Source organism: Anopheles aquasalis, chromosome 3 (assembly GCF_943734665.1).
Source record: "Anopheles aquasalis chromosome 3, idAnoAquaMG_Q_19, whole genome shotgun sequence".
In the NCBI taxonomy this organism is placed as follows: domain Eukaryota; kingdom Metazoa; phylum Arthropoda; class Insecta; order Diptera; family Culicidae; genus Anopheles; species Anopheles aquasalis.
Window position 1 is genome coordinate 7,545,001 of NC_064878.1, and position 12,500 is coordinate 7,557,500.

Genomic DNA, 12,500 nt, shown 5'->3' on the forward strand with positions numbered 1-12,500 from the left:
AAATAGATCGGCGATAAGATAAAGTAGGTGTCCTCCCTGCGTGCCACACATTGATCGCACACGATTTGAAAGCTATAACCCTTAGGTTCGAGCGTACTCGAGCGCCTTTTTGCCATTCCATTTTGAGTTGATTGCAAAGTGTCCAAGGGGTAGTAACCGGGCCGGTAGTTGCGCTTGGTAGAAGTATTAGTTGCGCGGCAACCGGAACACCGATAAGTTCACTGGAATGTCACGTTTGTTGCAGGAGATACTCTCTGAAATGGATCTGGAATGGAATATTAAGAAAAAAAAACTACTCGAATGCATACCAAGATACTTATAGGATTTGTAAATGAGGAGGATATACTCCCCTCTATCGCGCTCTCTCTCTCTCTCTCTCTACATGAACACTCACAGACACACCCAAAACACCCACTGTATGATAAGTGAAATATACTAAGAATCGAGAACAAACAAACACAAAAAAACCCCTCAATTTGCCCAACCAACCCAACAACCTGTCGTACCTGTCGTCATCGTCTGTTGGACGTCTAGTTGGAGTGATGAGAACTAGGCCGCGAGTGCGAACAGGCGATTGGCCGGAAGGTCCTCCGGTTCTCTTTGTCCGGCCAGGGGAGCGAGGGGTGTGCCGATGAATCCTAAAATTAAACGACTTGTAACCGTGTGACCGACCGACGTGGCCATCAAAATCATCGCGGTGGCATGGCTCTCTCTCCATCGGACAGTCTTCGTCTATTTTCGTTCAGACCAACTCAACCATCACGGAGTAGACGAGCGCGCGAGAGAGAGAGAGAGAGAGACAGGAGGCGCGTGCGGACCCACTGACTCACTGTTCGCTTGTCGCGTTGATGCACATTCCATCGATGACGAAACGTTCGGCGGTGGTCCGGCTTTCCGGCTTAACCCGGATCTACCGGCACGGATCAACTGCCAACGCTAACGCTGCCGGTGAGTTCACGCAAGTGCAGCAGAAGTTCACCGAGCGCACAGGTATGACACTGAAATTTTGTTGCCACGAGCGGATGCAATCGCAGAAGGCCTCCGAATTTGGCCCATCAATGTCACCCTTACCTGTGCGCAGCGCTGCTCACGGCTATTGGCAGGCCAATCACATAGTAACCATCGCTATTTTTAGTCAACGGACAGGAGAAGTAGCAGCAGCAGCAGCGTGCTCTCCATGCGACCATAATGCGGTAGATTCCATTTCTGACCACGAGGAGGACGAAAAACTCCACTGGCCACTTTGCTGGGGGAAAAAACGAAGCTCTATGAAACGATGGAAACGGGATATGAAACCCTTCGTAGTAGTCTGTTTTCCTAGTAAACAACAAACACTTGCAACTGTCATCACGGAGCCAAATGGGATCCGTATCCCCCCGCCTCCGAAAACCCCATTTGCATTCCCCTGTTTGACAGCAGCGATGCCGCGCACGCATTCTTTCATTTACTAGCGGTGCCGGAGGTCTTCAAACGAGCAGGTCCCTGTGCGTTGGAATGGAAAATGGCGTCCAAACGGAGGGGATGGTGGAGCGTGTAAACAGAAACGCAATAAAGCCGCAAACCAGCGGGAAGTGAAGCGTCTTCTGATTGCCATACTAACCTTGAGATGAAACGATTCCGCCTTGGAGTGGAGTGGCATGGAGTGCCCCTCCACTGCTCTCTTCCCTTCAAACCCCCATCGGTTACCACTTGATCATCGCGGTACGGTGTTGATCTATAATTAAAAATCTCGTTCACAGGACGACGCTCGTCCACAATGGCGGTGGGAAAGGTCACGACGGCGTTCTCCTCCAGTCCGCTAGATGCTAGGAAGATTTGAGGCGAATTGCCTAACAGCTGAATCACCAAATGCAGAGCGTGCTATTAAAAGTGGAATGACTCTGCAACACAATGCAAAGTGATCTAAAATTATGATCGATGAATAAGCACAGCATACCAATGCGATCGTCTATTTGATCATTTGTGCGTCCATCGATAAACAATGGCTGTGTTTTGGTTTGGATCAATGCATTCTGTTGATTGATACGCAGATTGCATCCAACGAATGGGAGTGGATTCAATCGCATACTGGTGCACCGATCCCTGCGTGGTTTTGTTTATTGATTGTAAACCGATCGCTCCGCTAAAGAGCGAACCGCCAGCACACATTCCTTCCACAGCGACTAGCGCCACCCGAAAGATAACTTTCCTTCCATTTTAATTGGTTGTTTCTGTCTGTAGCACGTCTTTGCTTACGTCAGGAGCTGGTGCTGGTGCTGGTGCTGGTGCTACTGCTCCTAACATCCATCTTCCATAATGGCGAACCGGCAAACCGGAGCGCAGTGCATTTAGCTTCCTCCTGTGGTGCCGCTGGCCACTGTACCGCCATGAAATCTGTCATTTCGACGGAAATAAATTACTCACGCATCTTATCCCGCATCGCGCACATCGCTCCGGTCCAACATCGTGAAGCTTCTCGAAATAATGATGTGTATTTTATTGTAAACACGTCACCTTCATCGTCTCGTCTCGCTCGTTGGTCTCCACCGGGGGGCCGATGCCAAAACGGCGACGCACGGTTCCATCCGGCACAGAACTTTTTCTCCCTTCTTTTTTTTTTTGCCAATCTCGATCGTAGCAAGCCAGTGTCGAATTTCGGAAAAACAAAAGCCATCCGGTCGGAATTGTGGGCGCAACGGCGCAGACTCGGACACGGACATGTTTTTCCATTCGCCCTGGGCCGGCCACGAGGCCGAGTGGACATGCGCACCACGGAATTTTGGTTCGCGATCGGTGGAAGTTTAAAAGCAATCGTAACGCGCGGTCAAAGCATCAGTTTGTTCAAGCAGCAGCAGCAGCAGCGAGCAGCAGCGAGCAGTGAGAGCGGCGAGAGTTTGAGGACCAGCGACAGCAACACCAAAAGCAGCACCAGCAACATGGCTTTGGAACGTCAAGTCCGCATGAAGGTAAGAATATTTGGCAGCAAGTGTGGTAATGCTAATGAGTGATCCCGCGGTGTGATAAAGTGACTGGTCGAGTGTTGTCTTGAGTGTATAGTGAAGTGGCTTATTGTGGTGGCTAATTCAACGTTTTGTTCTTGTTCTTGTGTTTGCTCCTCGAAAACCGCAGATCGCTGGCAAGCGCGATCTGGAGAAGGATAAGGAAGCGCAGTACTGGATCGAGGAGGTGCTGGGTGAGAAGTTCCCGGCCGGTGTCCTGTACGAGGATGCGCTCCGCGATGGGCTGATCTTGTGCAAGCTGATCAACAAGCTGGAACCGGGCGCAGTGGCCAAGATCAACACGTCCGGCGGTCAGTTCAAGATGATGGAAAACATCAACCTGTTCCAGCAGGCGATCAAGAAGTACGGAGTGCCCGACCTGGACGTCTTCCAAACGGTCGATCTGTACGAGAAGAAGGACATTGCGCAGGTGACGAGCACGATCTTTGCGCTCGGTCGTGCGGTAAGTTTCTGTTGAATTTTTAAACACTTCCAGTGTGCTAATGTTTCTTTCTTTCTCCATTCTCGTTGATGCTCATGCAGTGCTACAAACATCCGGAGTTCACGGGTCCATTCCTGGGCCCGAAGCCGGCCGATGAGTGCAAACGCAACTTCACGGAGGAGCAGCTGAACGCGGGTCAGACCATCATTGGGCTGCAGGCTGGTCAGAACAAGGGTGCGACACAGGCCGGCCAGAACATTGGTGCTGGACGGAAGATCATCTTTGGAAAGTAAGACGATCCAGGGTGGCCCACCCATCCCCCGTTACCCTGCCCCACAACAACTGTACGTGTACAAACTACCAGCAGCAGCATCAGCAGCGAATACACACGAAAAGCACACATACGAAGCGCACACAAACAAACACACACATATATATTTATATGCATGCAATGGTGATCATCTAAGTATCGTAACTAGACACACAGAGACGCACACACGTATTTAATGGCCTTATGTAGAGCTCCCCCCTATCTATCCCTTTTCCCATCTGTATCCCTTCTACTGCATCACAAGTGGAGACTAACAAACAAACGCACACATAAACACACACAGAGACTAGAGTACTAGGAGCCTAGGAGGTGGCGAATGGAGGAGCAGTAGTAGTGTCTGTAAGATATTGTGAAATGAGAGGAGTACTCATGGTGATGGTGATGAGGATGATGAGGATGATGTATCGAGTAGAACATACCCTTGATGTTACGATGTTCTGTTACGTCCAGATCCGGGGCTGGATTGACCGTGTGCGCGCGCGCCAATTCGTTGATAATTTATCTGTAATAAAATTAATACTATTTCTACAAAACAACAAACACATGGAGACACATGAGTGCACAGACATTTACGAGGTGCGAATCATGATGGGCGACGTGGAATGATCCGTTGGATTGCATCATTTCTAGTGGAGGGAGAGAAGGAGGGGGTGGAGTATCATCCCACACACAGCGCGCGCCCAGCCAGCAGCCGTGCTCGAAGATGAGGACCACTTGGTGCTTCTCCGCTGGCAGCTAATAAAAGAAGAATTCCCGGACCGCCCTCCCTCCTCACCGGAACGATGTCAAGGAAAGGGTCGAGATCTTTCCAGTCCATTAAGCACGATGAGCACCCCGAGGGGTGGGGGGGGCACCCCAGGAGGGCGATCCTCGCACGATCGCCGTAGATTGTTTGTTTTTCCTTCGTAGCGTAGCTTCGGCCGTTTGGAGGCCAACAGGCGGCGAGTGTGTGCGCGAGCGTACGATTGCTGACTCGCTACGTGGACCTTCGACTAAATTTACAACCGACAAGCGGCCACAGTGGCGTGGTGACCGAGTCGGCGTCGCTCGAGGAGTTTCAGGTGCCGCCGTTCCATAGCCATAATGCTGCCACTCGGTGTTACGTGCGAGCGCGTGCTACGCTCCGCTGTGGAGCTATGAAATGTGTTTTTCTGCCCTCGGTAGCGGTGTGTATCGGGTGCTGCGGAAGGCCATTTATTTACATTTGCCGGCTGCCAGGGCGAATAAACCATTTCCAACAATCATGCCGTGACCTCGTGGAAGGATGGAAGGATCGGAAATTCGCAACGCGTTTGCCAATGTAATCGATCGGTAGCACATGCCGGGATCGTAAAACCATCATTTCATTCACGATCTTTTATGGGTTTGAGGCAACGGATGGGTTTTCTCATGGATTTCATGGAAAATTTCATCTTCGAACGAAGAACTACTATGACGTCAGCTTTTAAATGGAAAATCTTAAAACAAAATGCAAAAAATTATCACTTCTTAACTCATACACGTGATCGTTTAAAATCGTGGTGACGTCACCATTTCAGAGTGAAAAGGATAGTTCAAAGATGGCGTTGCCGTCTGATTGCACCAGAAAGCTTTGGTGGAAACTTCTGCAAGGAAAACTTTTCAGATGATGGAGGCGCCCGGTGGAGGCGCATGGTGGATGGACTTTTTTTAACGCAACAGGGTGCTCCCACGGCACGTTTTGCTTGTTTTGGTCGTCGTAGAACATGTTTAGATCATTTTAAAGTCAATCAATTTTTATACAATCAATGCAAAATAGAAATTAGCAAATGCTTACTGAATATTATTCTTTCTATCGTCGCTTTTTCCGTCCTCGCTTCTGTTTACAATCATTTATACTTACACAGCGTCTTGTGTGGCTTGTTTTGTGTTAGTGAAGGCCAAGGAGAAAGAACAAAACATGTTTACTGCATAACAGAAGCAAGGAAGTGGATCTCCAAGACCCGCGCTTCACGCGCTTCTTCACTTTGACTGACAGACTTAACAACCAATCTTGTCTCAAGGCCTTTACGGGCATTAAGGTTATCTGCTCATCTTTGGTGTCACAATTAGAAGGTCTGTTTGGGTTTATATTTTACAGGAAAAACCCCATGGCCGCGAGAAGATTGGATTGAGCATTTCCTTATTCAAGAGCCGTGCTTTAATTTTTGCGGATAAATATTTCTTAATAATATGTGAAGTAATATAACTTGTGATAAAAAATCTACAATAATTTAACACACAAAGTATAATACTGTGGAATAATTAATCATTGCTGCTTTAATCCTTTTGACATTCAAAGCGCATGTTTGCTCTCCAAATCTTCTTCATAAGCATTCCCTCAGAAATTCCTTGCTTTTAGCCAACCACTGACACCACTGACACCTCGGGGTGGGCGCCAGACAGATACGCTGCTAGCTTACTATTTGGCTCAATCAATCTCACCCCGAGAATGAAGCAATCTCCAGCAGCGCCTCAGCAGCCGATCAGCACGCATGTCGCACACCACGCCAACCTCACCTGCAGTGCAGCAAGGTTTTTTATTTTACGTAACCCACCACCATTGGGTAATAAAATAATTCACGACCCTCAGGGTTGCCTCATCGGAATGCACCCGCGGTTAAGGATGCTGCAAAATTGCTCGCCACCGCAAGTGGCTGGTAATTCGCAAAGTAAACAGCATCGCCAGCATGCGGCGTTGTGGGGTCGCGGCCGCAACAAGTGCAGACTAAATAGCCAAGAGATAGACTTTGCGTAACCCTGCAAAACCGGACAAATAAGGCTGGTGAAGCGTAGCGTTAGCGTTGGCCCGTTGGCCGAGTTGAGATGGTTGATGGAGGTTTATATGGAAGGTGGAAAAAGTGGATCGAGCGAACAACGTTTTTGGTGCAGCTAAATTTAGCAACATATCGTCATTTTTGTGTACGATCGGAAATAGAAATGCTCTCTCTACCTCGCACTATCGTTTTCTCTTTTATCTCTCTGTCTCTCTCTCCTCATCGCTCGATGGAGTGTCACTCGAGTGGGACAGGTGTGTAAGCGTGTAAAGTACCGGGAGGATTGCCGGATTGAAGGAAGATCACCATCCTTTGCAGCAACGAAAATCCCACAAAACAAGACACACGTGCCCATGTAGCTCGTGTGTTCCCGTGTGGTGGTGATGGTTGATGGTATGGATTGTATAGCCACGGGGGCGCGGTGACGATCGCGTGAAGAAATAATAACTTTAACGACGAAAACGACGACGACGCAGGCGATACCTGTTTCCTTGCCACTGTACCCAAAGGGAAGACACATTCCTCTCGAGTCCACTGTCTTTGTACCGAGTGGCCACCCAGCCCCCCAGGGTGGGTTGTAATTTTATGATCTGACCAAGAGCACAATCAGACTGACTGTCGGGCGTTTTTCGGTACCGCACTCCTTCCCTCCGTTTGTCACCCCGCCAGTACGTCACCCACTCGTCACCGGCACGGATTTATTCGACGGATTTATTTTCTTTCACCGCAACAACACCCCGAGGGTTGAGGGGTGTTGGCCATTTGCAACGTCACGGCGCACGGTGGCAGAGGCCGGTGATGTGTACCATTCCTGTCGTGGCTGGCTGACGTAGAGCAATGGTATGGCACGCGTGGGATTACCGACCCGTGGCCACCAAAAACCCCTTTTCTGTCTCTTCTGCCTGCCTGGTGGCTGGCTGGCTGGCTGCTGAATCATCGCATTTTGCGGCCTGTGCCATTATGTGGTCCGCTTCTGTCCGCTTGCGACTGTTCCGTTGTTTGTCGCAAATGCCTAAGTTAAGAGCGAAAGTATTATTAGGTAGTTACACCAGCCAGCGCGCACATACAGGCCGTCGACCGAATTCTGTTCTCTGATTCTGATTCAGCGAGACATAATGATGACCTTTGCCAGCCGCTGGTGTTATGACTGGTTAAAGGGATAGTTCGTTCGGGGGACAGTGTAATTACGTTTATATGAGGTGTTTATTGTTGCTGTTCTGTGATTGTAGCAGCGAGCGGAAGAGCTGTTTGATGATTTATTGTAAGGAAGGGCTATGGTATTTATTTTTTCACATTTTACATAAACTCTGGCAATGGCAATGGCTTTCAAATTGTCGATCGTAGCATCAAAACTGCTGGACCAATTTTAGCACTGTTTAACATTTTATTTCCTCTTCTTTAACGAAGTATTTCCGTCAAGTTCTTTTCTAATTTGTTAAGTATATTTTTTTAAAGTATATTTATATAAACATCGATTTAATCAGTAAACTCGTTAAAATAAACACCTTTTCATTTTCAAAATACTTTCAAAACATGGATTTTTAAATGGCTTTAGTGATAACATAATAAAAATCTAATCATTCAACTGAATATACGGTCAATTGAATATACGGTGGAGACTATGTAATGTGCATTTTTGCAGACATAGCTCCTCAGGATTGATGCCGAGGCAGCTTTTATTTTATGTTCTTCCCAAATTGCCTCTCATCGAATATTCTTGACAAATTGTAATTGAATAATGGAATTGAATTTGAAATTCCATTCCCTTTTAAATAATTATGATGAGAATTACAATAAAAAGAACCACTTCTGACGTTTTTCACCTTAGCGTTACTAACGGCAGCTCGATGATGATTACCTTCGGAACCAGGCAGATCCTACTGGCCAGTTGCAACTCAAGCTCCTCGCACAGCACAAGCGCTTCTATAAATAGCCGCATATTAAAAGGTACGGAATAATATTTTTAAAACCATCACTCTAATTTTAAAACCACTGTGCAGACCCGTGCAAGGTAAGCAATTCGATAATTAAACCTCCTCCTGCGGATACGGACAGGCGAACAGTTGGAGGAAGGATGTGAGCGAGACGATTACGCTTACAAACGATGCCCACCGTTTGCGTGTTGTTCTGACCAAAAGAAAAAAAACAACGGTGTTCGGATGTATCTCTCACTCTCGTTCGTTCGTTCGCCCACCGACGAACGGTGAATCATACCGAAAGGGGACAGCAACCCATCATAAGACAGGCATGACTGATCGACTACACGCCGTGACATCGCGATGATGGAACCAAAAATCTTGGCTAGTTGCGGGCGCGCGCGCGCGCGCACTCGTGGCATGCGCAGTCAAAGTCGTCCGAAATGGAATCCTGGCCAAACCAGCCATGTCGCTCGCTCGCTCGAATGAAGACGTTTATGGGCCGTTTTGTGTATCTAAACGTGTGTGAATCGATCCTGAACCGTAATAGCGGAGAGAAATTATTATACTTTTGTCCGATGCGCGACGAATGCATTTCATCGATGCAGGAAAAATCGGCAAAAGAAATCCTCATTCCATTTCCTCTTTTTTTTCCTTTTGGGAAATCATCCCCAAACCAGCCCTTGGCATGCTGCTCGATCGCTCGCTAACACTCGATCGGTGCTTTCATCGGGATGCCAGGCACCTCGAGATCAAGATTGATTGGTTCGAGTGAAAAATACATATTAATGTGAGAAAATTTTTCTTTCTCCAAACGATACACACCCATACACTTACACCGTTTGTGGAGCACTCTTCTACATCCTGTCGGTATGTGCCAGTGGGTGGGTGGGTGAATGGGTAGACGATCGTACAGCAGCGAGCGGTGATCGCGCTCGCGCTGACTTTGACGAAGAATGTTTCTCCTGCGGACAGTGCCGGGAAGGGCTATTTTTGGCAGATGAGGCCGGAGCGATATTTTTAGTGGAGGAGCTCCAACGTTTTTTTGTTGCTTTTTTTTTGCTGCTTCGACATTCGACAGCATTTCTGCGCCGTTGCGAGCACAGAAACAGAGGGAGATCTGGTCAGTCCAGCTAGTGATCGCAGAGTGATTGAGCCAAAGAGGACACTCTTCTCACCTGGATGGCTTAAATTAATTCTTTATTCCAGGGACTCAAGGTCTACCCACAGAGTTTTTTTTTTAATGAATTCCCGTCTTCGGTTATCGATTTTCCTAGAACAACAATCATCAGCGATTGTGTGTACCGTTGCTAACGAGCTGCGAATGGGCGAGGAGGGCGCATTCCAGGCAAAAAAAAACTGTGGAGCAATGTTAAGCTGGCCAATAGCAGCAGGTTTTCCAGCTGCAAGTTTAAAATAGAAAAACTTCCAGCCTAATACCGGAGCAGAAGGAAGCACACAGCTCCGCGCGTTCCTGATGTTCTGTTATTTACCTTTCTCACCGTGGCAGCCGCCGGTCTGGCCACCCCGAAAAGGTGTGTGCTGCGAAGGTGTTGTGCTGCTCCTGCCGCTGGTGCTTAGAAGCATGCCGGGCGTGAGGGAAGAGGAGGTTCTTCTTGGGCCATGCCATCGCGAACGAACGGTGGCCGCACGAGCTAAATTTAGCGCTGCACACGAACTTTTGCCACAAAATTCCGGCCCCAAAAGCAGCAGCAGCAGCAGCAGCATCAGCGGCGTACTGTGTCCCTCCGGAAAGGTGTGTCGCTACCTAGAGCACGCACACCGAGTGGACGAAGCGAGGTGATCCGAGGCCGCAGAAAGTACATCCCTCTCCTGGGACAGCCGAGCGTCTTAGAAAATTCGCCGCCATGAACGTGGCGAGGGGAGTGATATGTGCAAAAACACATTCTTCACCTTTTATAAGTGTGATTCATGCTCGTTGCGAGAGTGCGGTGCCGGCTCACACCTCACGAGGCTTTTTGGCCCACCGGCACGTTATGATGAGGATGATGAAGATGATGGTGATGACGGGCTTGCGCTATATTTTGCGCTCGCATAGAGAACCTCAAACCGAGTGCACACATATACTTGAACACACGATCCGAACCGCTTAATCATCTCTTCCCCTTTCGAAGGGAGTGCAGGAGAGAGCGTGAGCTGCTAACCAGCACGCACGGTTCTTGGTGTCAAACAGTTATGCCGCAGCATCTCAGAAGCACCAGCAACAGCAGCAACAGTAGGCTACGAAATGACGAAAGTGCATCCGAGAGGGATCATGTTCGGTTGGAGGGTTTGTGGTTGAAACCAAACGCCTACTCTGGTGCGGCGCGAAATGCCGGACACGTAACCGGCCGGGCACGGGCGACAGCATCTCGGCATCGGCATCGGCTCGCGGACCGACCCAACGGTTTGTCACTGTTTGACCCTTCGCTCTGGTCCGTTTTGTCCGGGGACCGGATAATTGATGAGATTTAAAATGTTCCCTCCCCCTGGTTTGGGGCTGAAGAGTAATTACTTGACGGAACCGAAATGTCCGAAGCAGCGACGATGGTGATGCACACGAGGGAAAAGAAAATGGTGAAACAACGGACCACACGGAGGCGAAGCGAGGACCGAAAAATCGATTAAATTACTTTGTTGAGCTCGCGCGTTCGAATCAGGGATGTGCGCGGCCAAAAATTAGTGACCAGAGAAGCATAATTAAAATTCCATGAATAAAAAACACACAGTCTCCGAGGAGGATGCACGCGTCTGGTAGGGAGTGCAACGGGGTGCAAATGCAGTTGTGCAATGAGCTGGCAGGCCTTTTTGCGTGGTTGCTTTTTCAAACGAATTATTAGCTTCACTTAAACATAACGCAGTTATTATTACAGTTATTTAAGCATTACGTATTTAAGAATGGGGAAAAGAGTTATCGGTGATTGTTGTCGAGTTTATGTAGGCATCATTAGATTGATTTGTGTATCTTAGAAATTAAGAATATCTTGTAAAATCCTTGTTCCTTTACTTTCTGTTTTATATTTTTACATATTTATTGTGCTTACTTACTTAATTATTGTACTACTCTCTTTGAAATTCCGCAATACTAAAACAAATTGAACAAAATATTTAAGATCTTCCCGTAATAGGGATCTTAAATACATTATCTACGATTTCCAGTAGAAAGAAAAAAACTATGCAAGGGGTGAAACAGAATTTTTACGAATAAATTAAGTGCATACGTTCAGCATATATCAAAGGTATCCATTCCACATAAAAGAATCTTTAGATCTTTAGTTATTTGTACATTAATAGTTTAACACGTTTGAGATAATAATCAACTAGCAGCATAACAGAAAAGGTTGCATAATCTGCAAGATCCAAAGGATGGAAAGCATAACCGTTACCGAAAGCAGCTACAATGCAATAAATAAACACCTAGTTAAACCAAATGAAATATTATCGCTTTAGAAGCAGGCAAAAGGGGAAATAGTATTTAGCAAGCACTTGACAGCATGAATGCTCTCTAGCACCGGTGGGGCCAATCCACAACTCACCGATCCACTTCTGGACAGCTTCTGGCGGTGCTGCGGATCTTCCTTAATGAATAATGACATCCTCGTTGAATGGACATTAAGCATACGGCACCGGCGATGCCACACCACGTATGTATCGATCGACACTCCTTTCCCCTCTTCCCCTCTCTAACCAGATGATTCATTGGCCAATCATAGGGCGAACACCGACGAACGGCCAAGCAACTTAACGATAACGGGAAGTAGTAAACTGCATCGGGTGGGTGGAATAAGATGTTTCCGCCTTTTTAGCGTGCGTGCGTACCCTGGAGTGCTGCGAAAATATTTGATTTATACGATTCAACCTCACCCCAGGGGCCGGAGGAACACAGGCGAAGGTCCTGCGCGAGATCAAACAGTTGTCATCTCCGTCAGCGTTCGTCAGCGTTCGTCAGCGATTCCGCGATGCCGATCGGATGCTCAAAACGAGCGCTGAGTCATAATACCGGCCATCGGAGCATCGGTGGTCGGTGATCCTCTGCCCGCCGTCTCGGTCCCGTTCCCG

The 12,500-nt window shown here is 47.9% G+C and overlaps 1 protein-coding gene across 1 annotated transcript; it reads left to right on the forward strand.

Annotated features, from left to right (window-relative positions):
* The first annotated feature begins 2,816 nt into the window (after positions 1-2,816).
* On the forward strand, positions 2,817-4,291 carry LOC126578903 (muscle-specific protein 20). The gene is made up of 3 exons (XM_050241918.1): positions 2,817-2,945; positions 3,109-3,441; positions 3,522-4,291. Exons 1-3 carry the CDS (start codon positions 2,916-2,918, stop codon positions 3,711-3,713), a joined length of 555 nt encoding a protein of 184 aa, XP_050097875.1. The 5' UTR covers positions 2,817-2,915; the 3' UTR covers positions 3,714-4,291.
* The last annotated feature ends 8,209 nt before the right edge of the window (positions 4,292-12,500 follow it).

What these genes read in the sequence shown, in the direction of transcription:
- LOC126578903 (XM_050241918.1), top strand. Translation starts at nt 2,916, where the DNA reads ATGGCTTTGGAACGTCAAGTCCGCATGAAG. An exon ending in AACGTCAAGTCCGCATGAAG is followed by an intron (nt 2,946 to 3,108) that starts GTAAGAATATTT and finishes CGAAAACCGCAG; the next exon opens with ATCGCTGGCAAGCGCGATCT. An exon ending in TCTTTGCGCTCGGTCGTGCG is followed by an intron (nt 3,442 to 3,521) that starts GTAAGTTTCTGT and finishes ATGCTCATGCAG; the next exon opens with TGCTACAAACATCCGGAGTT.